At 46.9% G+C, this 25,884-nt stretch overlaps 1 protein-coding gene across 1 annotated transcript in view; it reads right to left on the bottom strand.

Moving 5' to 3' along the window:
* CACNA1E (calcium channel, voltage-dependent, R type, alpha 1E subunit) overlaps positions 1–25,884 on the bottom strand; it is a 291,648-nt gene that overhangs the window by 247,859 nt on the left and 17,905 nt on the right. Inside the window, exons 2-3 of the mRNA XM_004688539.2 lie at positions 15,804–15,909; positions 14,911–15,050 (exon numbers count right to left, since the gene is read on the bottom strand). Of these exons, the coding sequence (XP_004688596.1) occupies positions 14,911–15,050; positions 15,804–15,909 (246 nt within the window). The remainder of the gene's footprint in view (positions 1–14,910; positions 15,051–15,803; positions 15,910–25,884) is intronic.

The following is a 25,884-nucleotide window of genomic DNA, read 5'->3' as shown; positions in this document are numbered from 1 at the left end:
GGAAATGCATGGGACAATGGTGGTGGCACAGGGGTGATTTGGTGATGGGAAACCCGCGGGGATTACAATCGAGATGGGAAAAAAAAATGTGCAAAATGATGTAAAAATAAACTGTGTAATAAAAAAAAAAAAATCAAGCTGTGAAGGTTTGAAGAAAAGTAAAACAGTTAGACCAGGTCTTCCTTGACCTGACTTCACCTATCCAACCTCCAGAGTCAAGGAAGATAGACAAGCAAGCACTGGATGAAAACTATTTGAGAAGCCATTTCTAATCAATGATGGCAGATAAAGAAGACAAAGACGGGCCTCTGTATATCTAACCCAAAACAGAGATCTGGGTGTCACCAGCCCAAATCTGCATACTTCCCTTTGAGTGACTCCCAGAGACCAAAGCACCCATACCCATGCCAGAGTCAGGCTGTGCCCTGGACACATTGTCCAGAAGCACTAAAGGCACATATAGACATGTGTGCACGTGTATGCATGCACACACATGTACACACACACACACACACACATCAGGGTGTTCCATTCATGCCTGCGAGCTCCCTGTTTAACTACAACCACTTCCCCCACTACCCCTCCACCGGGCTGAGTACTAGAAATACTCACAAGATTGGTTAAAACCAGGCTTTGGCCACAGGCAAGTGAACTTCCACCTAGAGACAAGAGTACCAGGCACAGGCTGGACTTCAAGTCCACCTGGCCCCCAGTCCCTTCATGTGAAACAATGGGTCACAATGAACGAGCAGTTCTTATCCTCCAAATGGATAGTTCCCTTACTGATGTCCCAAAACTCCAGACCCACAAATACAACCCCACATCAACTTTGGTAATGGATGTTATTGTCCATCACCACCACTCATTATTTATGGAGAAAGGACACTGAGCCTCACAGAAGCTGGGGCACTTGTCCATAACCATTAAGCTAGTCAGCAGAGCAGAAATATCAATTCAGGTTGCTTGTCTGCAAAGACCAAATTGTCAACCACTGTGCTGCACTGACTAAATAAAGGGAAAAAAGCTACTATTTATTCAACAAAGCTTTTAGGTATGTTTATAATTTATAAATCACAACGGCACCCACACAATTTAGAAAAGCGATAATGTGGTAAACATTTGTGGGAAACATTACTCAGGGAACAGCAAGTGCAGGTGTGTCCAGGACCTCATGCCCGCTGCAATAATTCTGGGGCCTCCAGTGTCTCGGGACTCACAGGCTGGAAACCACTAGAACGGCTAGGTGATTATTTTAGCTTTCTGTGGTCCTAGAATTGAAAGTCCTGGGCGACTTGTTACTGAACTTCAATTTGGTTTCAGATCAGTCACAGCTTGAACAGCAGATCAAACTATCCTACCAGATGAGAGGGATCAGATTCCTAATAGCGAACCCACTGCAAATCGGACTTGGTTGTTGGAATTCAGGGCTGGTTGTCAGAGTCACTGCAACAGACAGGGCCCAGGAGGAACCAGTCAGAACCAGCATGACAGTCTCACACACCACATCCCACACATACAGCAACACCCACCCGTGAAACGCCCACGCACAACCACGCTGATACACTCGGCACCCACACCCAACACTTACAAAGCAAACACCAGCATACTGCACACTCGCACACCACTGCTCCACCACACACCAAACGTATTCCACATGCTCGTACACCAAACTGTCACACTCACACAGCCCAACACTCGACAGCACTCACAGCAAACACAAACCACACACTCACACACCACTCACACATCACAACACCCATATATGGTGCTCCCACGCATTCACACCACACGTCCACCACACCACCACACGCACACACCAACACCAAACCACACTCACTCGTCGTCCTTTAGGGCAGTCCTCGTCTCCCAGTCTTTTGTGCTAATCAGAGGTGGAAAATGAACATAGAGAAGGGGTAGAGAGGATAGAAAGGGGACCAAGAATGAGCAGGAGGATGCTGCACAGAGGAGCAGAGAGGCGCCCCACATGGAGAGGATGTGCAACTGCGTCGGAGGGAAAGCAGGAAACACCTAGCACCTGCCTCCTCTCAGGTGTCAGAGCCCAGAGGCAAAGGCTCCTCAGAAGACCTACCTCTCAGAGAACACAACACTTCTGCAGCAAGGAAACCAGACACCCTGTCCGTTTCCTGTTTCCTAATGAGTGGGGCAAGGAAGAACTACACAGCAAAAGGAGCTCCCAGCAGAAGGACCCTGCACAGCATTCTATTTGTGGTGGTTATTAACCAGAGTCCAATTAGGATCCAGAGTCAGCACCATGATGTGTCATGGGCTTAGCAAGCAAGAAAGAGAAACATCCCATAAACAGGCATGTGGGTTGGCTTTGATCTTTTGACTATTGTTCTATCAGAAAAATAAAAATCATAATAATCATATAGCAATGTTCTCAGAGAAGCATTTTTTAAATAATTTCTCTGTTGAACATCAAAAATAAAAACCCACACACTCCCCAACTCTTACCCATTCTTTGAAGCAGTAGGAGACGCTCAGAGGGGAACCCAGAAGGCAGGACCATGTCTCTGCTCTGGCGGGGATCACAGGTCGTGAGCATAGCATGGGTTAGATCACAGTGTCCTTAGACTGGGTTTGGTCCAGTTCCAGTAAGTTAAGCAAAATTATAGCTCAGGCCCAGTTTTGGAAGGAGGCAGGAAAGAAGAGAGGAACACTTTGAAAACATTAATTCTATGCACCTAATTCTGAGCTGACACAGAGTCGTTCAGAGCGTCGTAGTAGCTCCTTCTAAGCAAACATTGCCCCTCCCCAATATTTTCTGCAAATATGTTCACTCCCCTGCTTCAAACCACTCACAGGCCTCCCACTGAACACTGTGGGGACGCCGAGGAGGCCCTGAGGGTGTGTCACCTCTCCTCCAGCTGCCCTCTTACTGTCACATGCACCCACTGGTCCTGCTGTTTCCTGCACCTGCTGTAGCCTCCCAGCTCAGGCCGTCACAGCTGTCCAACGCTCCTCATCCAGTCTCCTTCCCTCTTCCCTAGACAAATGCTACTCAACCTCAGATTTTTTTTTAAGATTTATTTATTTATGTTTATAGAACTGGGATACAAGCCAGAGAGGCAGGGGCAGTGAGAACCACCAGAGACAGAATGGGGAGAAGCACTGCTGAGGGGAGCAGCAGGAGAGACAGGAGAGGTCTGCTGCACCATGTGGGTCAGCTCCAGGGTCAGGGATAGAACTCATACTGAAGTGTCTGCAGCTAGCTTACAGTGCTGCGCCCTAACCCGCTGCGCCACCAGGAAAGGCCCATTCTCAGGCTTCTTAATCCTTCTTCTTCCAGATTGGGTGAGGACCCAACTGAAACTGTTCTAGCCCTCCAACAGAGCTTCCTTGACACCGCATTGTACACCATTAAATCTGAATTTAATCTGCAATCTGTCTTCTCTGTTAGACAGCAAACTCTGACTAGAAACTCTGTCTCTGTCCTTCATGCAGCTCTGTTTAGGTCATTTGTGGTAATAAATTATTGCTGGTTCTCTCTATCCTTCCTTCCCTCCTGTCTTCCCTGACCCCACCTCATGTCTCCCCTCAACCCATAATGTAAAATTCCAGATAGGGAGTTAGCCCTGAGACCTCAGGAGCTCCATCACTCTGATTATCCTCCCTCACCCAGAGTTCTGATTAAGACTCAGCAGCAAAGAAACCCCAAAGCAACTCCATTCTAGTTTCAGCACCCCCAAACCAGATTTGCAGTCCTGGATGAAGGGCCCACGTGGCCCTAGAGAGGGAGGAGGCATTAACAGCCGGACCCTCACAGTGGTGTGAATCTCGAGACGGAACTATAAATGTGATGTGAAGGGTGAGGCAGTCACACCTGTCACTTTGCCTCCCAGTCACTGTCCCAGAGTTTGAGGCCAAGGAAAAAGGTCAGAGCCTTGAGCCCCTGTCCTGGCCATTCTGTCAGCAAGGCCCAGAGTCCTGACAGAGAGTGGCAACCGAGACAGAAGTAAGTACAAGACAAGGAAGAAGATGAAGTAGCTCAGCCCTCCTGTCAGCTCTCCTCAGCTCCTTGTAGGGTCTCTTTGCTGGAATATTCCTCCTGAGGACGAAGGGCATTTTCCTTAGCCTTCTTTGTAATATATAGATGAGGGAGAAAAGGAGCAGACCCCAACCTGTGTAAGTTTGTGTGGAATGGTGAGGGTGACCAGAAGCCACAAAAAAAAAAAAAAAAAAAAAAAAAGGTAGTATTTTCATTGTTGATAAAGTAAAAAATGAAGAACTTTGCTTCAACATCCTTACTCTTGGAATTTCCTTATTGTTAGTAACTGTCTCAAAGGATTTGATTCAGCCTGACAAAATCTTAGCTTTGATAAAATTAGTTACACCTCTAAAAGGAAAAAATGATATATATATTTTATGCGAAATTTATAGCAAACTTCTGGTTTCAATGTAAAAGAGAACTAATGGGAAAACTGCAACATTTTCTGACTGAGGTCTACAGAACCACAGTATCTTGAATACTTTTCATTTTTACACACTGTGTTGTGATGGTATTTTAACATTTATCTTCCTGTTATCATCACCATCCCCAGGGCACTCATGGACTTCACATTAGGCTTTGTTGTCTTTCAAAACCAGTTCACTGAGGAGATTGCCTTGGCCAGTGGGGCTTTGTTTTTAAATTGTTTTTATTGAGGTAACATTGGTTTAATAACACCATCTATAACTCAGAGGAACAGGATCAGACCTCTTCAGGCATGCCCGTTACCACACCCACCACAAGGGCCCAGCACCATCCGCCATCCATTGCTTTGGAACTGTTGCTAACAGTTTTAAAATAGCAACTCTTCCTCCCCTTAGTAACTCTTTGAGCCAGCAACTTTGCCTTAGTAGTTTTGGTTTTCTCATCCATAAAATGGAAATCACATCTGCATGGGTTTTTTGATTCTCTGTAGTTTATGTTTCTATGTTTTACATAATACCTGCCAGTGCTGAGGGACAAAAAGGCTCCTACCTAAAGGCTTCTCCATTTAAGATAAGTCATGCAAGCTCCTGAAAAATGGGAACCACAAGCAGCAGCATTGACATTATTTTAATTGTTGTTTGAAGCCCTGGTGAGGAAGCTACTGCTACCTTCATTTCATAAATGAGGTTTCACACACAAAGCAAGCTAAAGCTTAGATGGTAACATATCATTTAGTGTCACAAAGAGAAGTGTATCAGAAGCAGGCCCAGGACATGGGGCCCCCAAGAGCTTTAAATATACTCGATTATTCTGTTTTCATCTAAACTGTATATACATATGTATGTAGATAGGGCTTCCAGCCAATTAATACAAAATCTTAGTTACTTCTTAATACTCCTGGCTTACTGGCCTATAGGTAACCAGCTTCTCACTGGCAAGGATGGGGGTATATAACAGCTACAGATACCAGATTAAAAGTAACTACAGGTCTTGGGACCCTCCCTGGTGGCGCAGCGGGTTAAAGCACAGCACTAAGAAGCTAAAGCCATTTCTGCATGAGTTCGATCCCTGCCTGCCCCAGAGCTGACCACATGGCGCAGCAGACCTCTCCTGACCCGCCGGCTGCTTCCCTCAGCAGTGTACTTCGATGATCTGCCTGTTCTGCTCCCCACTCTCTCTGGCGAATCCTCTTACCCCTGCACCTGCACCTCTGACCTGTACCCCAGTTCTGTATGCATAAATAAATAAATCTTTTTAAAAAATACAATACAAAAGGAAAAGGTAGACAAACTGATCATCCTCTCAGATCTTAAATTTCATGACTGAGTTTTAGAAACCTTAGATTTCCCTTTATATGTTCTCTTTTAGCCCAACATCCGCCCCCTTTCAATATCTGAATCACTCCTTCTCTGCGGTAACTACTCAGCACAATCACATCCACTTTTTCTTGATTGCCAGTGCAACATACTAAGTAGTACCACTACATTTCACATTTCACATGGATGCATCCATACTTCACTGGTAGTATATTTATAACACAGACACAAGTGCACAAATCTCTACCCAAGTGAGGAGACATCTATCAGGCACAGAATGGAAATGTAAACACTCCCTTAAATCCTGAAGTCTCTCATGCAAATCTACAGAATGAACACTTATGCTACACCCGTCTGTTTTGCAAATGTGCCTGGGAATTTGCTCCGGCCGCCCTCTCCCCTACACACATGAGTGCATACATTTAACTGCCTTAAAAGGTCCCAGACCCAGGACGGAGGTCTGATTTAGGAAACACCCTGCTATCATTGTATCCCTATATAATTTTGAATGAACGTGAAGTCAAGAAAACAGTCCCTGACCAAACCACCCAGGATTTGGAGGCTCCCCTGGGTTCTCCCTCCTCATGGCCACCAACACCAATGCAGGCCACACTGCTGTCTCCAGACAGAGCTTCTGCCATCAGCAAGGATGGCAAAGGCAGCCTTTTAGGACAAAGAAGCCATCCCAACACCAGGTCTGACACCTGGCATGCAGGAGGGCTCCGTCAATGTCTGGTGAGTGAGTCCATGATGAATCTCAACAGAGAAAACACAAAGCACATAGATGAGAAAAAATATCTCTACGCTTCCACGAGTAACCCAACCCAACTGCTTTCAGCTACTAACTGGAACTCTCGGTGGGAGTCCCCTGAAGGAAATGGGTTAATTATCAGCACAGAGCTAAAAAGAGACCTGGAAGCTTCACATTTTGTCTTTTAGCTCTGGCCTCCCTCTCCTGCTGAATCTAAACTCCATATTTTAACTCTCTCTTTCCCATCCTTCCCCCATCTTGGGGGATATGCAATCAAAAGAGAAATAATGTCCTCTGATAGAAGAGATGCTGCAAATAGCAGTTGTGTGCCTCCAGCATGAGGCTAGACATGAACAAAGGGGCCGGCAGGGAGGTGGCACCCCAGGGCAGCGGCACCCCAGGGATGCGGCCAGCACCTGCTGGAGAAAGAACTTGAGAAGGAGCCTGGTGAGGATTCACCAGCACTGGACTCACCAGCATGAGGCCCAAAAACACCCATCGCCTCCTACTGACATGGCTCCTCTGAGTAGCTCCAAGCTGCTCCCGCTCCCCTTGTCCCACTCAGCCTCAGTTTCCCCATCTCCCAAATGACAAGCGCTCACTCCCTCTTTACCCAGCCTCACCTCCCTCCCCACCACCCTCTTCGCCCACACAGAACAGAGAATGAGTAAAAGACAGGTCTGTAATATCTTACCAGGCTCACTGGCATGGAGATGCTATATAAATCCCAAGTGTTATCATACTATTAGCACAGCTTTATATTGGGCTGGGGGCCCCGGGACTGCGTTTGCAACACCTCCCCCACATTCTCAGCACTGCAGAGACAGGAGCCGAGAGGAAAATTGTGCTTTCCTCGATATTTAGCTGCTCAGGAAACTCGTGTATTAGGGAGGCCTCCTTACAGAAACCTTCTAAAAATACCTATCAATGTATATTTAGCTCTAGATAGCATCCTCCCAACAGGCTTCAGGCTAAACCACCCTGCGTGTGCTACCGGGGGAAGCGGGGGCTGTCCCAGCCCTCCTGCAAGTTTCTTGTACTTTGCTCTGCCCAGTGCCCTGCCCCGTCCCCTTCCCTCTCTGCTCAGTTACGCACTGCCTTTGAAGTTGCAGGAAGATTCTGCAACAGGCCTGTTCTAGGTCCTTGTCCTCTTCTCAGACGTGGCTCCAGGTTCAAAAGACCCATGATACACACAGAATGGCATTAGACCTCATCTCCCACCCACTGAACAAAGCAAAGCCTTCAGTGCTCCCCCCTGCCTCCCCAGGGTGGCCCTTGCCACCCTGCCCACCTGTCACCCAGTTAGTTCCCAGGAGTGTCCTGCTCCACACTCTCATTTTCTTGTACATAGCATTCTTTCCCCCATTAAAGTCCTCTCCTTCCTCGCTCATCTAGCTGCCCATGAAAATGGGCAATGGAATTGTTAATCCCCAGCCCCCCAGAGCTAGTCTGGATGCCCTTCTGAGTTTCTGTGGTACAGGGTCCTAGGCTCCTGGTGGAGGATACCCAGTCACACCCAACAAAGTGCCTGGTTCATTGTGGGTGCTCAATAATGTGTCCTGAAGGAGCTGGAGAGAGTGAATGGGGTGAGGACTGGTCCTGAGCCTTGAGGTTATAGCCTTGGTAGAGGAAAGAGTATACCTACCCGCTCCCAGTTAGCACTCGGGAAGAGTCAAAACAGGCCATGTCCCACAGCAAAGCTGTGGAAGCGCCTTCAAAGCTGACTTGGGGTTTTGATGGGAAAATAAATAATATCGCCAACATTTTAGAGTAGCTCTGAAATATCCCTGCTACTTAGACACACAATTGAAAAAGAAAGATTTCCTAGACGAAAGGGGCAGCACACTTCTCACCAGCATCTGAACCTGATGGTACACAAAGGAAATATGGAAAGGAGACCATGTTGCTAGAGTGGCACCGAACAGCTGGTAACACCTTGTATCTGAGAAGCAGTGTGGCTGAGGAGGACACCCAGACACCACAGCAAACAGACCTAGACACACAGGTTCAGAGTCGGGCTTTACACGATGCCGGCCACTTAATGTTGGAAAATTTCCTTAAATTGTGCTTCCACTTCCTCATCTGTAAAATGAGTACACACAATAATCAAGAAGAATAATTCTTATTATGCAGGACCACTTTTGTATAGCAATAACATACACAGAATTATATAAATATATGCTAACAGGGAGGTAGAGAGACAAGGAGATAGTCTTTGCATACAGCTCAATAAATGGCAGCTTTCATTATATGACAAATGCCAGGTGATATAACATTTTTCCCTTCTCCTTAACCCTCCCATCCTCCATTATTACCTGTCAGAAATTAGCTCTTCAATATTCAGTCCTTGAACCTCCTTCACCTCCCTCACTCAATAAACAATCCTGAGGCAGAAACACTGAGAGTCTGGGAAATAGGCCCCCATGGATCGAAGCACAATACCTCTGAAGCCTAGAGATGGTTCCCCTGCCCTCCACGTCCCTAACAGAGTGATAAGAACGTGAGTCACAGTGAAATAAACCCGAAAGGAAAAGGAAAATATCAAATGGTCTCACTTATAGGAGGAATGTAGAGGAACCAAATAAGGGGTCAGGATAAACACAAGTAATTATAATAAAGTAAAAATCAGTATCATCAGGCGACTATCAGAGACATTCTGTAGGGGAGGAGGAGGGTGAAGGATCCGCACAGGGGTGCAAAAAGCACATGGGACTATGGTGATGGTGCATTGGTGAACTGGTGGTGGGAATTTCACAGGGAAATTATACATTGTACAAAAAAGAAGGATGATGTCAAAAATACATTTTACAAAAAGAATGTGAGCAAGGTGGCCAAATCACAGCCCCATGGTGCCGCTGGCTCAGCCAAACCAAAGCCAGACTTCCCTATCTCGGGCCCCAGGCTTCCCTGAGCACCCGCTTTGATATTACATGGGTAGCAAGAGAATCTGGAATAGAAAGTGATTCAATCCAATCAGCATTTATGAAGCACCTTCTGTAAGACAGGCACTGGCTACTGAGTTGAAAAGGTTCAAAAACACAGTCTGCTTCCATTCCCGATTCTTACCCATGGTTTGGAAGGCCTTGGAATTCTCATTCTCCTCTATTCTTTACCCATCTGTTCTAGTGACTATGACTTATTAAGACTAATATGTAATAATGACTTCAAATGATTTAAAATTCTCCAGGTGGCCTGACAAATGTTTAGAAATAGCATCCCCTGCATTGTTACCAACACAAGAGAGATTCAGGTTACATGAGGTGAAGTATGTTAAAGGAATGGCAAATTTCACTAAGGGTCTTCGAAAAGAAAGAAAAAATACATTAACTTTGATATTTCTCAGTTCCAGAATTTGCTTTTTTTTTTTTTTTTTGGTATTAAACCTTGAGAGTAAAATAATGAGACTCCTTAACCACAGACCAGGGCTTTTATTCCAAGTTTGCAGAGAGATGTCCTAGGATGTACACATGGGGCTCAGTCCTCTTAAAGTTATACCTGAAGCCTCAGCTTTGGGTCAGAAACATTTGCCTGATTAATTATGCCCTTCCTGAGCCCACACCACCCTGCTTCTGGGACTGAAGGAACATACAAACACAGATGTATGGGACCGCAGAAGCCATGAAGTTGTGAGCTGACAGCTTGAGAAAATGCTCGCAGCCTAGTATCACAGACCCACTCTGAGCCTCGGTTTTTTCTCTACATTGAGGATAACAAGATCCCATTTATGGGACAATGAGGACTAGATGGGTCAGCCACTAAAACTGACTTTCTAAACCATGAACTCTGTCAGCTTACAGACCTAGGAAAGCAAAAGGCTAGAAAGGCAAAGTACAAGCAGAATGGGTAGTACAGGTCCCCAACTCCGTAACTTAGCAAAGGTCCATGACAGAAGGTCTTTCACCTAGCCAGCTGTCTGACACCTCAGCACCCCCCTCACTGCCCCCTCCATTCACACTCTGAGAGCTGAGAAGTTGTGCAGCCCACAGCCTGAAGGGCTGTGCTGCTTAACACCTGTCCCTCCTGTGCACAAGGGGCAAATGTGAGGTGACACCTGGAGATGAGGTGAAAGGCTCTGTGCGGGCCATGTCAGAAAGCCTGAAAAGGACTGTTCCAGCCCTCCCTGGTGGCACAGTGAGTTAAAGCGCAGCATTAAGAAGCTAAAACCACTTCTGCATGAGTTCAATCCCCACCCCAGAGGTGACCCACATGGCACAGCAGACCTCTCCTGACCCGCCCACTGCTCCCCTCAGCAGTGTACTTCGTCAGTTGGCCTGTTCTGCTCCCCATTCTGTCTCTGGTGAACCCTCTCACTGCCCCTGCACCTCTGGCCTGTACCCCAGTTCTTTATGCATAAATAAATCTTTAAAAAAAAAAAGGCTTTTCCAGCTCCTAGATCTCTAGATCTCTGAGAAGAAGGTTCTCTGGATGAGTCAAGGATCCTCGCTAAGGATTCAGGGACTCCTCTCCCACGACCACCTGACTGCATTGGTGTTACACACTGTGTCGCTTCATTTAAGACCCCAACATTTGTAAGATGAGCCCCAAAGAAAGAACAGAGCTGTCAATTAAACTACACCCTCCCACTACTGGAAGGCACAGGCTGATTTTAGAGATGGCTGTGCCAGAAAATGTGCGCCTAAGAAGCAACACAGTGTGGCAGAGGAAAGCACCAGGGAATGTAAGGCTAAATTCGACTATCCGTTTCTATGAGACAAACCCAAAACCCTCCACAGGCAGCTCAAGAGCCCAGCCCTTTCCCTGGAGCACGTTTTGAGTGCAGTAGTAGAGAGAAAGAGATGAGAAAGTGCTGACAAGAGAAGAACCACATCCTCTTAGTGCAGACAGACCGTGGGATCTTACTAGACAAAGCCAAAGCCAGCAAAGCCTGAGGAGCCACCAAGAACGGGAGAGCCAGGGCTGGGCGGGAGTTACAGAGAGGGCAGCTGTCCCACCTCATGTGCTCCCTGTCCGTGCAGACTCAGAGGGCCTCTGCGGCCAACAGCAGGACCCGGCCAGTCCCTACCGCCTGCTCCTTCTGCCAGGGTGGTCACAGCTCCTGCCCGTCACCATCCTGCGGAAGTTCTTCCACCTTCCCTCACACACACCAAAATGGCGGAGTCGCCCTTATGCACACTTCTACCTGTCAAGATGCCGCTTAAAAGGTGACATCCAAGGCAGGGACAATGGAGCATCTTTAATAATTATTTGCAATGTCCAAATCAGAAAGCAATCAACGTGTTAAGATATTGCAAAAAGAGCTGTGTACATCTATTTAACAAATTGCTATCATCATTACAGATTTCTACCAAACTGTGGAGTAATATATAATATGCACATTCCACATTGAGAAAAGGCGGCAACATTATAAGCATCAAAGAGTGTGCTTAGCATTAAAGGGAAATTCAAGATAAGCAGAGAGTGACTGTTTTCTTCCTTCGACTTTTATTTTCCATATTTCTTCAATAAGAATTGAATGTAATAATTAAACTATTAAATAATTAAAATTAAATAAAAATTTAAAGTTTAAAAGGAGTAGTAAATGCACAAAATGAGACATTTCAAATGACCTCTGAAGCATGGCATTCAGTAGGGTCAAGAATTCTATACAGTCTTAACATATAATACATACACATTCTAGCACCTTTTTCTGAACAGATCATAACATTTCTAAATGACTGAGTCATTTAAGCTTTTCCTAATAGAGGATATATTATTTATTTCAGGGACATTTAAAATGTCTTCCAGCTATCATCAAAAAACCAAAAGAGAGCTACTGGCAAGGAGAAGGGAAGGAGCCTTTGCACACTGTTGGTGGGGATGTAAATTGGTGCCTCCACTATGGGAAGCAATATGGAAGCTCCTCAAAGAATAAAAATAGAACTCCCATATGATCTAACAATGCCACTTCTGAGTATTTATCCAAAGGAAATAAAATCACTGTCTCAAAGAGACATCTGCCCCTCGTGTTCACTGCAGCATTACTCACAGGAATCAAGACACAGAAACAGCCTAAGTGTCCATGGACAGATGAATGGGTAAAGAAAATAAGGCAAACATGTGTCTACACACAGAATATTACTCAGCCTTACAAAGAAGGAAATGATGGGCCCTCCCTGGTGGCGCAGCGGGTTAAAACACAGCACTAAGAAGCTAAAGCCCCTGCAGCATGAGTTCAATGCCTGCCCCGGAGGTGACCCACATGGTGCCTAAGACCTTTCCTGACCTGCCTGCTGCTCCCCTCAGCAGTGTACTTTATCACTTTGCCTGTTCTGCACCCCACTCTGTCTCTGGTGAATTCTCTCACCCGCCACACCTCTGGGCCTGTACACCAGTTCTGTATGCATAAATAAATCTTAAAAAAAAAAAGGAAATGCTGCTCTTGCAACAATATGAATGAACATATAGCACATTATACTAAGTGAGAGAAAGACACAGAAAGACAAACAGTGATTGCATTTATATTCGGGCTCTATTTTTAAAAGAGGTCAAATTCATAGTAACAGAGAAAAGAATGGTGGTGAGTCAGGGTGAGGGTGAGAAAACAAGGCAGATATTGATTATTAATGGAAAGGTAAACTTTCAGTGATAGATGACCCTCTATAACGCAGGGTCTATAGTTTATGATAATGTATTATATACTTGAAATTTGCTAGCAGATCTCAAGTGTCCTTATCACACACAATAAAGAAAAATGGTGATGATGTGAGGTGAATTATTGAGAATGGGAATCATTTCACAATGTATATCAAATCATTACATTGTACACCTTAAATATACATATTTTCCCAAATATTTTAAGTAGAATACTCTAGTTGGCATGGTTTTTTAGGTTATTTTTTTGGGTCTGGGAACATTATTACTCTTAATAAATACGGAAAATTTTTTGAGCATTTTCTGATACCAAAAATAATCTACCACTTCATATCAAAAAGGAATGTTCTACTTTCAGGTAGTGGAATTAATCTGGATACAACTCTTGTCAATCACAGTTCAATAAAGTAGGGGAGAAAAATAAAAAACATCATCCAGGTGTGCTGTATTTTCTATGACAGAGTACTTCTGAAACACTATGTGTTAATTATAGCTTTACACACTAAATCGTAGTTAAAATGTAGTAGTAAAATAATTTTGTAGAAAAATAACCTTGAGAAAAATCCTTTTGGTAAAGCAACAGATGTTTTTACACATAAATGATTCTCTCTCCACCTGTCCCCCAGATCTAGGGGTTGACTGCTTGAGCTTCTACTCCTACATTCCAGTCCATTACACCTTCAACTTTTCCATTCAGGTGACCCCAGTGGATGTGAAGGTTAAATATCAGAGGACTAAGTAATTCCACAGTCAACGAACAAACAAATGAACCCACACTCTTCTCTGTTCACTTCTCTGGTCACTTCCAGGAAAAATGCCTTCTCATAGCCCTTCTCCCTCTGATTAGTCCTGACATCATTACATAGTCCCCTCCTCCCCTTTCCATGATCTTCTCATCACAGGTTTGAACTGCTACATGACAGTAAGCCAGCAGAAGAATTCCCAGGCCATGCCCCCTCACAGCCACACCTGCACGCACCTGGACGGCCCCTCCCCTGCAGGCACCATGTCTCAGGTGACCGAGGCAACGACCCAATGTCACTGAGATCAGAAGCCCTGAAAGTGCAATGAGCATACCCCTCACACCATCCCCAGGCCTATCACCTCCCTGCCAACGGCACTAGGCCAACCCCAATATAGGCAAGCTATGTCTCCTTCCAAAACAATGATTTATTCTCTATTTAAATACATCCTATACACTTCCAGTGATGCCTGGTCAACCACACTGTAGTATTGCTATATTCACTTCAAAAAGAATGATTTTTCAAGCATCTTAATGTGATTCAATTTTATACCTCTTCCATATTAATACATCTGCAAATTGTACCAAATTCTGTTTTCAGAACATTTGTTTTCAGAACGTGAGTCCCAGTTATCAGCAGAACATTCTGTTTCCAAAACAGAAATTCTGTTTTCAGAAAGGGAGCTTCAGTTATCAGTTTAGGAAATATGGTCAGGGTCTTCCCCAAGCTCCAAAGGAAAAGAGCAGCAATAGAATCTTTTGACTCATCTTTGGGTACCCCCATCAGGCACTGGGCACACTCAGTGAAAAGACTCAGCACTAGCAAAGCACAAATGGAAATCCAGAAGAGGCTGTGATCTCTCTGCAAAAGATCCCTGCACCTGCCAGACACTCCCAGTATGGAGCTCTCCACAGAGCACCGTACTCCCCCAAGGGGCCCAGTAGAATCCTACCCTGGAACTTTTTCTTCGTCCCCTACTCTACAGCCTGCTGCCCTCCAACCTGCCTAGGGCTCAGTCACACCATGAAACCACATGCACTGCCACACATACAGAGAAAGAGCCAGAAGACTCACCCACTGAGGACCACAATGAAATCCATGACGTTCCAGCCATTGCGTAGATAGGAGCCCTTGTGGAAGATAAAGCCCAGGGCCACGATCTTGATGCCGGCTTCAAAGCAAAAGATCCCAATGAAATATGGTTCTGTCTTCTCCTGTAGGATGAGGAGCAGAAGAACCCATCAGAGGAGGACTGTACCTCATTAGATGCAGGTAACGTGAACTTGGGACATTACCTCTGCTCTGGACTTTCCCCTCTCCTACAGGACCCAGGCATCTGTGCTGGGCCAGCCCTTTGCGGGTGTGATGTGAGGGTGCTGAAGGGTTTGTAGGGTATACAAAAGCAAAGGGAATCACGGAGGAGTCAACTGGAGAAACGGATGCATGTGGTATCATCCAGGACCAGACTCCATGCCAGACCCTGACCATGTGACCAGGCCCTGTTCTTGCCAGCCCACACCCACATTGAGAACTTCTGGGTTCTCGCCTACCACAATCAAGTGGGGCTATTATTTTCATGAGGAACACGCTGGGTGTGGCAATCATTTATGGAGAACGTGGATGACACACTGGCAAGCTCATCGCTACAGATGCCCCAGGTTTTAACCATCCTTCCTCCTAGCTCCTTTTTCCTCCCTTTTTCCTCTTACTCAAAATTCCCTTGTGAGAGGGAGTAAAGGAAGTGGACCCCCTTGCCGGTCCTGATGTGTGGGGCATTCTATACAAAGTGGTTGTCCTCAGAACTTTCCGGGGGTGAGATTTCTTTTCAAAAGGTTATAGCTCTCCTCCCTTTGTCTCTGGGAAAAGATCCAGCTCCTCTCAAAACTACAGGGTCGGGGAGGAGGTTGGGGACAAGATGACAAAGCAAAGGACAAGGGGAACGGGGGCGTGAGGACAGGGGCACATACCAGTCTGCGGGACATTGGGGTCTTGTCGTCCTCGGGAAGGTGCTGCTCCAGGGCCAAGACGATGCAGTTGGCAATGATGGTGGCCAGGATCATGTACTCAAAAGGCGTGGGAAAGGAGTTAAGGAACAGCTTTGCCAAAGGGGTGGGTGGAGTCTCCAAGACGCCCCGCACATCAATACAGACTTCATCGGGCACACACCAATACAGACTTCATCAACTCACGTATGTCTGGCCCCTCAGTAGTGAAGCTATCACCATCTCTAACTCAGCTCTGAACACAAAGTATCTTCTCCAGCAAAAGGAAAATTGTAGCCACTAAGTAATATTCCTCCTTTTCCTAGAGATGATGACTTCGTGTCTGAGACGAATCAGACCCAGTTGTTTCACCTGCTAAGGGCCAGCCATTCTCTGCACAGATGCAGGTGGTTGATCCTCAATTCAACAACATAGGAGGGAATTAACCCGGACCAAAAATGGAATAGAGGGAAAGGAGAAAGATTGCAGATGATGCCACCAACGTCCCCTGCCCATCCCACATGCAAGGCTCTCACCAGGCTCCAACTGTGGCTGTCTGCTAGTATTCAAGCAGAGCCCCTAGGAAAGGAACAATTCTCTCCACGTGAGCTCTTCTATTTTAATATCCAGCTCAGAAAAATCTTTCCTAGGGCCAGCAGACGTGTGCTCTGACCTACCTTATTTTATCTTAAACTTCTACATCTTCAGGAAACAAAATGCATTGTGTGTCCAGATCCAGGTCACAAAAGCCAGGACCTTTAGCAACTAAACTACAGGTGAATGACTCCAGGCTGTTTTTTGTTGCAGGTGAGGGAGCTCCTTGTGCCTTTCTGGAAAATAGGACTATAACTCAAGTGTCAGCAGAAAGACTGTGCCTAGATTCCGGGGGCAACAGAAGGGGAATCCCCAGTTTCTAGAGTGGAATCATTCTGCAGGTCAAACTCCATACTGCAGCTGTTGTGACGATACATGTGAGCTGTTACCACTGGTCTTGCCAAGCAACCTAGGCCCTGGGACATTCTAGAACCAAGAAGGGAGTGAAAAGAGGCCTGGCAGAGAGGAAGGAAGGGAAAGGGTCCATCTCCCCTTGTGCCCACACAGCCAGGCTGGGGGTAGGATGTAAGGTCAAGAGCCTTCCCCAGGGAGTAATGGTGACCCCATCTCTGTGAGATTTGTGTCCATGACGTAAAAGGTGAATGGGCACCTGAGCCATCTCAGAGGAAGGGTAGGCATATGTCTCCCCAACATAGGAGCATGTGCTGAGGTGTGGCTGCCCCAGCAGTACTTCAGCCCTGGCACAGAATGGAAAGGTGTGCGGGTGAAACGGCGCTGTCTCTGAGCTGGAGGCCTCGCCACTCACATTCTGCGCGTCTTCTCATCACCCTGCAGCCCCAAGCAGCCGGCCACCCTCCCGTTCCACATGTGCCCGGCACACACAGGACCCCATACGAAGGTGATCTGCGGGATTCTGCTGCCCTGTAGCCTGGGGACCGGATCTGAAAGGTGGAGAGTTCCCAGGGAGCCAGAGCCAGCCCCCGTCTCCAGATCCCAGTGTGCCCACAAAAATCCCCTAGCCACACAGGAACATCACAAAGCCATTTCTTTCTCCCCAATCTCTCTGGCCACCAAATTAGGCCTCTGAGCGCTGAGCATGCCACAGACATGCTCCAGAGGCCCAACTAGATTTGTCCCTCCTTTCTCAGGACGTGTCCCCACACATGTGCCACCCAAGGCCACCCATGCCCAGAGGGGAGCGTGCTCCCTCCCATCACAGGCACTAGCCCAGAGCTCTGAACTCGTGTCGAGTGACCAGGGAACACAGGTTGACCCTGTGCCCCCTAAACTCTACACAGGCTAGCAGGGAGGGCCTGGTCCAGACCCAGAATTCTCCAGGCCCAAATGGTAAAATGAAAAAGGGAATCAGAAAGGGGTAGCCAACAAAGCATGCCCTTTCCTGAGAGTATACCTCAAGTCCCCAACAAAGGACAGCAGACCCCGAGAACACTAAGGACAGTGCCCCTAAAATGCAGGCTCGAGTACTCACACCCAAATATGTTCACGTATCTTCCCAAAGGGAATGCGACAGCCCATGGCACGCCCATGAGCCCCACCATGTAGCTCTTTGGTCAAGCACATCTCCTGGGAACAAAGGGCGTGGAACACACTCGGGACACCCTGACACACAGGCAGAGACCCTGAAGTGGGAGAGGACGGGGTGGGGCGGTAGGGAGGGGGAGAGCCGACAGGTATGAATCATGTGTCTTTTGCACTTCATGCCCTGCCAGTCCCTGTTGCTAAGAAAAATGCTCACAGAGTGCGGGGTTCAGCTAGCCACCCTGTGGCTGGATATACCCCATGCAAACTCAGAAAATCACTGGGCAGATCCAAACTGCAGATACCACAAGTGATCATTTCCAGCTTTGGAGGGTTCACCCTTCATCCCCTGAAAACCTGAAAGTGATAACCACAGACTTAACCTGACCTGCAGGTAGGACTGGTTGGCTGCACACCAGTGATACCTTTCTACGTAGCAATACTCACGTGGCCCCACCTCCCGCCTCATTTCCCAGCCAGATACACAAAGCACATAGCTCCCTGCTAGAGGCTCTAAGCTCCTCTCGCCTGAAGTGCCCTGGGACACTTCGGGTTTGTTGGGGTACATAGGGCTACCCTTGGGTGGTGTGGCCATCACTGCAAGGTCCCCAAGGCAAGAGCAAGGCCATGGTGTTGATGAGCCAGACTTCCTGTGACTGCCTGGGTGTCTGTGTGGCTGAGAATTCATGAGGTCTCACGGTGCCATATGAGGCCAGAAACTAAAGGTGAGAGCTTGTAAGTTCATAACTTCTGAAGAGTCCCTTCCTGCTTCCAGCCCATCCAAATACTTTGTCAATGGTGTGATTGCTAAGGACCCATTCGAAGCAGTGAACCTTTGGCTTGAAATTCTGAAAACTGTTCAAATGCACATATCCTGGAGAGGGAATGTCACCTGAGGTCCCACAGGTCATCCCACCCTTGGATGAACCTATGTCACAGGTAACTAAAAATCTGAATAACAAAAGATGTGATGTGGAAATTCCATGTAGCTGTGGATACGGTGAAGGAAGATGGAGATGGGAAGTCTTTAGAAAGAAAAGCACAGGGGAACATCCTATTCTGTCCAAGTCCCAGCCACTCTCCTTACAGCGTGTTTCTTTAACCTCTGGACTACTTCTCTCTATTTGCGAAACAGCCACTTACATCTCGGTGCTTTTGCTTCCTCCTGCCAGAGCCATTCTCTTCCTTACCAAGATCAAGCTGAAATGTCACCTCGACTGTGAACGTTTCTCCCTGTGCTCTTTGCACAGAGCAATTTTATCATTTTTCCTTGTATTTATCTCCCCCTAGAAACTAGCTCTCGGCAGCCGGAGAGGTGTTCTGTCCATCTCTCCACCGACTGTGCTGACACCACTCTCGTGCACAGTAGGCACCCACGCAGTGTCAGTGCAGGCCTGAATGCACATGAGGCCTCCCCAAGGGCCGCAGGTCACTCGCTGTAGCCACTGGCTCTTGTTCCCTCCACCTCTGGGAGTCGACTCAGAGACCTGCTCCTGACTCTCCCCCCAGCAGGACTTGAAACCCACTCGCAGTGTCCTGCCCCATCTGCAAAGGGAAGAACATTTCTAGAAACAATGCCCTGTGTCAAGCTATGGTACCTCACCAGCCAGACAGACACACGACTTGGACAGGGGACAAGGTACACCCCAAGTAGTCGGGACCCCCCAAAACAATGACCTTCATGACACAGGATAGGGCTTTGACTAGGGGTCTGCCCAGGAACTCAGAGACTCCATTACATCTGTGCCAGACCCCGACACATTTTGGAGAATAAGGCCTCTCTTTGAAGCCCCAGACTATTTGTGATTTGAGATCTTGAAGAAATAGAGCTAACACAGCCTGAGGCAGAGGAGCCTGAGTCGGGATCTCTGCTGTCTCATTCACCTCTGTAATCCACTGCCCTGTGTGAAGTGGGCACCCAGTAACTGATTTCAAATGAATTAATCAGTGGGTAAGTACGTAGCTAAGAAAACTAGAGCCAGCTGTACCCCTACCAAAAGGTACCAGACTCTTACCCTACACTGTACACCCATCTGAAATTTTTGTATTGTGTACAAAAAAGAAAAAGAGGAAACCAGCATGCATAGAAGATCCCTTTAAGATTAAAAAAAAAAAATTTAAGGAGTTAAGGAAAAAAAAAAATCTGTCTTGCTGGAAGGATAATGAGCTTTCTCAGGGTAAGGGGTTATTTTTGCTTTCCCCTTTACTGCTATATGTATTGTGTGAGTGTTACAATGAGCATGTGCTAATTTATAATTGTAAAATCAATTAAAGCTGTATTTATTCTGAAAAAGCAAACAAACCAACACAAAATCCCAACCCAACCTGAAGGTCATGGACACCAACAACAGATGTCTGAGAGGACCAGTGTGGGAGAACAAAGGGAAAGGACCAGATCAGGAGACGGCCATGAATGGGCCGTGAAGCCCACCAGGATGCCACCTCACTGCCTCTGTCTGTGCACCAGGGGCCTCATTTCACGAACTTCCCTGGCAGACTCCCCACACATCTCTCCACTCCTCTATCCCTCTGAGCCCGTTAATGAGGACCCGTATCGCTCCAACTCTCCTCTCCCGTCTAGCAGCTTCAAGACAATCATTAGGGAAATGATAAAAATAGGTTCACTTATTGATTTATCTCCTTTACCCAAAGTTCCTGCCTTCCAATGGTTGACTTGTTTCCTTAGCAACACAGCTAATTTGAGCAGCACTTTTGGCCTGCACACCTGCCATTTGTTCACTTCCTTGTTAAAGCACAGATCGCTGGGGAGAGGCAGAGGGTTACCCTCTGGGGTGCAGGAGGTGCTGGCTCTGGTTGTCAACAAAGCCCTGAAGGCCAGGTCTGGGAGCTGAACCCCAAGCCAAGCCCAGAGGGCCTCTCTATCTCCACCCGTCAGGGATTCATCTGAAAGGACAGGATTGGGAGGATACAGGCTGTGAGCAGCAAAACTGGGATGTCCCCAGGGACACATGCATCCCCCCACTACTGTCAAGTGCTGACCCTAGACCCCTCTGCGCTCATATGCTTCCTTAGAGCCTGTGAAATCAGAACACTTATGAAGGCTGTATGTTCAGAGGTGCGGGGGAACCACACGGGTCAGAAGGCAGACAGGAGCGGGGCTTTCCAACTCCAGGCCTAACGGATGATGCACCTTTGTGGGGAGCAGCCTGTGGCCACTCAGGCTCTTCCTATAAACCCCCATGGGATTCTAGAACAGCCCACAGTCCCAGGGGAGGTGTGGATCAGCCTCCTTTATCCATTTCTACCTTTCCCCCCAAGCCCAGAGCAATCTTCCTACAAGAAAGTGTGTCTCCGTTCCCTCATTCCATCACAGGTCCCTGTCTCATTCTAGGCAGCCTGGGCATCTGGGTGATTTCTTACCAGCCCTCAGTCACCTGCACATCAAGGTCATTCTAACAAGCAGATATAGACTCAAAAGCAGTCACAGGGAAGGGGTCATGCTGAGTCTGTGATCGCTCACGGACTGTGCGCAAGAGACATCCTAGCTAGGAAGAGTAGTGAGATGAAGCAACCCAAGGCTCTCGGGCTGCATTTTTAATATGAGGAGAATCAGGACCTTCCCGAGACTTGTCATGCCATGAAGAAAATGTAGCGTGGTGATGGCAAACCAGAGCCAGGGATCTCCCTGCCAAAGTTCCCCAATGTGTTATTTGAGAGTTAGGCAAAACCATGGCTGTCCAGACCCACCAATCCAAACACACACAAAAGGATCAAAGTCTAAAATGACACATGGATATGAAAGTCCTTTGAAAGTAAAGTGCTACACAAATGCACATTTTTACCATCCTACTAACTCAATCCTTTAGCATCTGCTGTGGCTCGAAATTTCAAGAAAGCATCTGTTACTGGTCACGGGCTCCAAGCATGGACTGGCTGGCTGCAGCCATGGGCTGACGCTAAAGAAACCCATCACAATAAAGGATCTAAAAGAAAGTGATGGTAATGGGCCTCTCGGAAGAGAGCAAAGACATTTGGCCCAGAACGTCTGAGGACTATGGAAAGCACATCCAAACACCAGTCCCAAAGGAGGATTTATGAAGCTGATGGCTCTCATGCAATCTCCCCAAGTGATTAGACAAGATGTTAATCACACCCAAGGCCAGGGCTAAGAACAGGCAGGGTTGAACCCGCACAGAAGTCCGGCTCCTGTTCCTGATGGAAACTCAGTGAGATCATATGCGGATGACATCATACCCCTGCCATGAGCTGCTGAGAACCATACATCTATCCTGCAGGGACCAGTAATACTGAAATGCCAGGACCTTGTGCATAAACCCAGACAGGGTTAGGACCATCTCTTTTGTGTTAACAGTTTCTGCACATTGCCAATCTTCCTCCCACTCCCCAGGGTCCGAGATCCTCCTGGGATACCTGTCTCCCAGCCTTCCTGTTAGAGCCACCAGTTCTTCATCACATCAGGGTGAAAAGAAAATCAAAACCAGCCCTGTATGAACAGGCGTGAGGTCAGCTCTCCTCCCTAAAAAGTTATTCCTTTCACCTCTTTGCAGATGGTGGCATGAAGTGAGAGTAAATACTAGATATAAAGGTGGAGATTCAAGCAGACTCTTTAGAGTCTCTGCAAATCTCTTCACCCAACAACCAGCTAGGAGGTGAGGCTGGCCCAAGGGGTCTCTAACAGATGCCAGGACACTCCTAGAACAGTTCCTTTTGACTCTGTGCTCATGCCATGGCTGATCCAGCAGGCCAGGAAGTCTGAAGAGGCCAATCCAGAACAGGGAATAAACAAAGAGACTGTGTTCCCTAAGGCTTAAAGGAGCTGCAGGTAACTTCTATAAATTCTTGAAAAATGGTGGTAAGACCTCAACTTATCCCTGTAATAGCCCCCCTCGTCACAGAGGTGATCCGAACCTCCGTGACTCCAGGGCCATCTATGTTCTCAGTCCTTAACTGTGTAGGCTTCTCGTCTCTGCACTGGGGAGATCCCAGAGGGCAGACTGACGCTACCACCAAAGGGGAGGAGGGCGAAGCCGTGTGCTTCTCTGTGTGACAGGTATCTGGTATCTACAGCAAATCTGGAAACCGACACTGTGCTCCCCTTTCTTTTCCTAACCCCATGGCAGGAGAAATGCACCAACAGTAGAAAAAAATGAAGCCAAGGTTCTACATACTTCATGCGGCCCAGTGCCATGATCATCTCTTTCCTTTTTGCAATTTTTCTCATCACCCAACCTCACACTTAAAAAAATTCAGATTGAAAAACCAAACCCCTTTTTCTTTTTTTAAAACAAAACAAAACAAAATGTATCATGTGACTTCCAGCCTTAACATCAGTTTTTTAACTTTGGTTTCCATGGTGGTGGGATGCAACCTGCTATCACCATGACAACAGCTGCCTCTGTTCAAATTCACCATCTGACAGGCAGTCCTGAACACAGACACCCCTCTCTCTTCCCCTCCCTCTCTCTCTCCCCCTCTGGCTGTCAAGGAGATAGAAATGCCAGTACACCTACTCCCAAAGGCTAAAACCTAATGAATGAAAGACAAAGAAAGCAATGCTGAGAACATAGCAAGGAGACAAATCCCCAGAGGGCTTTCTCTTCGCTGGTACAGTCCCACTGCCTCTCTTCAGGAGGCCAATGGACTCGGTTACTCAAAAGAAAAGATCCCTAGCATGACCCTTTTATAATGCTGCTGATGAAGCGCATTCAACCTTCCCCTGCCTTTAAACCAAAGAACTCCCCTCTGATTCCCACATAGCTGTCCTCCATATAAAATGGCAGAAAGGAAGATCATATTACTTCTTCTCTAGTTAACCCACACTGAGGTCAGGTCCAGACTCAACCACACATTGAATTCCTAAGGATGAGGAGCAGTGGTTCTGAGAGATGAACACAGGGCACTGCCCCCTCTTTTGCTGCTTGAGCCCCTTCTAGTGACAGTCAGCAGGGTAAGTCTTAACAAATTCACTTTTTATGTGTCTCGCTGAATCCTGGACTTAAAACGCTGTCAGCAACACATCGTTTTGGTGATCAGGCAACAAATGATTGAACGCTGGAGAAAAGCGAAGAAAGAACGGGAATATTTAAAGCCTCTGAAAGAAAACAAAACAGCAGTGGGAAAATTACCTGTTTCAGAACCCAGAATCTGTGTTTTGATGACACTTAGATGAATTCGAGCCCATCAAGAGTGCTGGCAGCAACATGCATTTTAGGGAAAGAAGAACTTGAGGGCGGCAATCAGCAACTGCGCCCAAGACTGAACCCCCACCTTCTGTCAACACCCCATTCACAGGGTATCAGACAGGACACAGAACATAGAAAATGAAAAGCTTTTTGTGAAAGAGTCCACAGATGATCTCTAGAGAATTGTTGTTTCCCTTTGAAAGCCCTGCAAGTGTTCCCCAGTGTTCAAAGACACCCACAGAGACTCCTATCACATGAGAAAATATTGAAAGCACTAAGAATACTCAACTTGGAAAGAGAGACTTGAGAGTGACATCAGAACTGTTTTCCAATATCTGAAGGGCTAACTTGTAATCATGGGCTTAGATGTCTTCTAAGTTATTCTAGAAGCTAAGAGTTGGACCAGACTGAAATGCCCACTCACAAGCAGACCAAGGACAGCACAGAGAAGTTCCAATGTGCCAGAGATGAGTGGACCATTTGGTTAAATCGTCATCTAAGAGGTGTATTCACAAATACTACCACCAGGTTCATTAAAGGGAGAAAAGCTCTGTGTGTAGCCTCTGCCAATTTCTAGTGTAAACACTGTCAACATGGCCAATTCAAACTACTATCTAGACATCAGAGAAAATGAAGTTGGGAAGAGATAACACACAGTGAATGCAAAGAGCTGGTGCTAGCCACTTCCAGACACCACTCAGGTATGTTCAGTATCTCTGGGAGAACAGCAGGAGACCTTCTGTGCATGGTAACAGTGGAACTGGAATAATCCTCCTAGGAACAAGAGATGAACAGGTGAGTAGAAGCAAGGTCAACTGGGTCTTTCTGGTCAGCATGACCCATGTCCTCCAGACTCCAGTTGCCCACTTAGACTGTGAGATACTGTGATTTAGAAGCAAAATAAAGGACCTAAACTTATTTCTTACATAGTATTTCTTACATATATTTGTTTTCCAAAAGCCTTGGAAATCTCCTAAATTATGTCCATGGAGTGGCTTTTGAGGAAGCACCTCATTGTGGGGGCTGGCTGTCAGACAACCATGTGATTAAAGGATTAGAACTGGCAGTCCCATCCCTGACCTCCAGGAAAGGTGGTAGAGATTGAGTTCAATTGCTAATGGCTGATGTCATGTCATCTGTCAAATCGATGCTGCGATGCCTCCATAAAAGGAAAGCTTCTGGACCAGCTTTTGGATGAGAGGATGTGAAGATCTGGAGAGATGGCATGCCTAGAGAGTGCATACCTTTCCACACGCTTCTCTTCCAACTGGCTGTTCCTAAATAATGTTCCCAATGGTTTGTAGTATGTCTGTGATATAGTGAGTAAATGGTTTCCTGAATTCTTTGAAGCACTTTAGCAAATGAGCAAATTAACAGTGCAATTCTGATAGAAAGGGGAGGTTCCAGGTTCCTTGCCCCAACCAAGTAAGGGTGGGATGTAGTCAGGGGAAGCTAAAAAGGACTGTGAGAAAAGACTTGGAAGATCTGGGCGAGGCACGTGGTCCAGGCATGTGAAGCAGCAGCTGTGCTTGCTTCTTGGCCTTGGGCTTGCACCAGGGGTGCAGAGACATGGAAGGAGACACTTGGAAGACAGAGGTGTGGGGGAGATACCGGTGGGAAGGCTGAGAGTGGCAGCCTTTATCTTGACGTATATTTTGATTTTGCTCTTTTCCTAAGTTGCCTGACCCTGCTGCCCTTTCCAACAGTTCCCACCGTAACATGCCTTAAACGTGTGGCAAACTTTCAGGTTTCAGTTAGCCTTGCTTTAGGCCAACCCTATTTAGCCAAGAGGCATTTAGCATTTAGCC

The sequence above is a fragment of the Condylura cristata genome, unplaced genomic scaffold (assembly GCF_000260355.1).
Source record: "Condylura cristata isolate star-nosed mole 26May11 unplaced genomic scaffold, ConCri1.0 scaffold00024, whole genome shotgun sequence".
Classification (NCBI taxonomy): Eukaryota; Metazoa; Chordata; class Mammalia; order Eulipotyphla; family Talpidae; genus Condylura; species Condylura cristata.
This window is presented reverse-complemented; position numbering and strand designations above follow the sequence as displayed.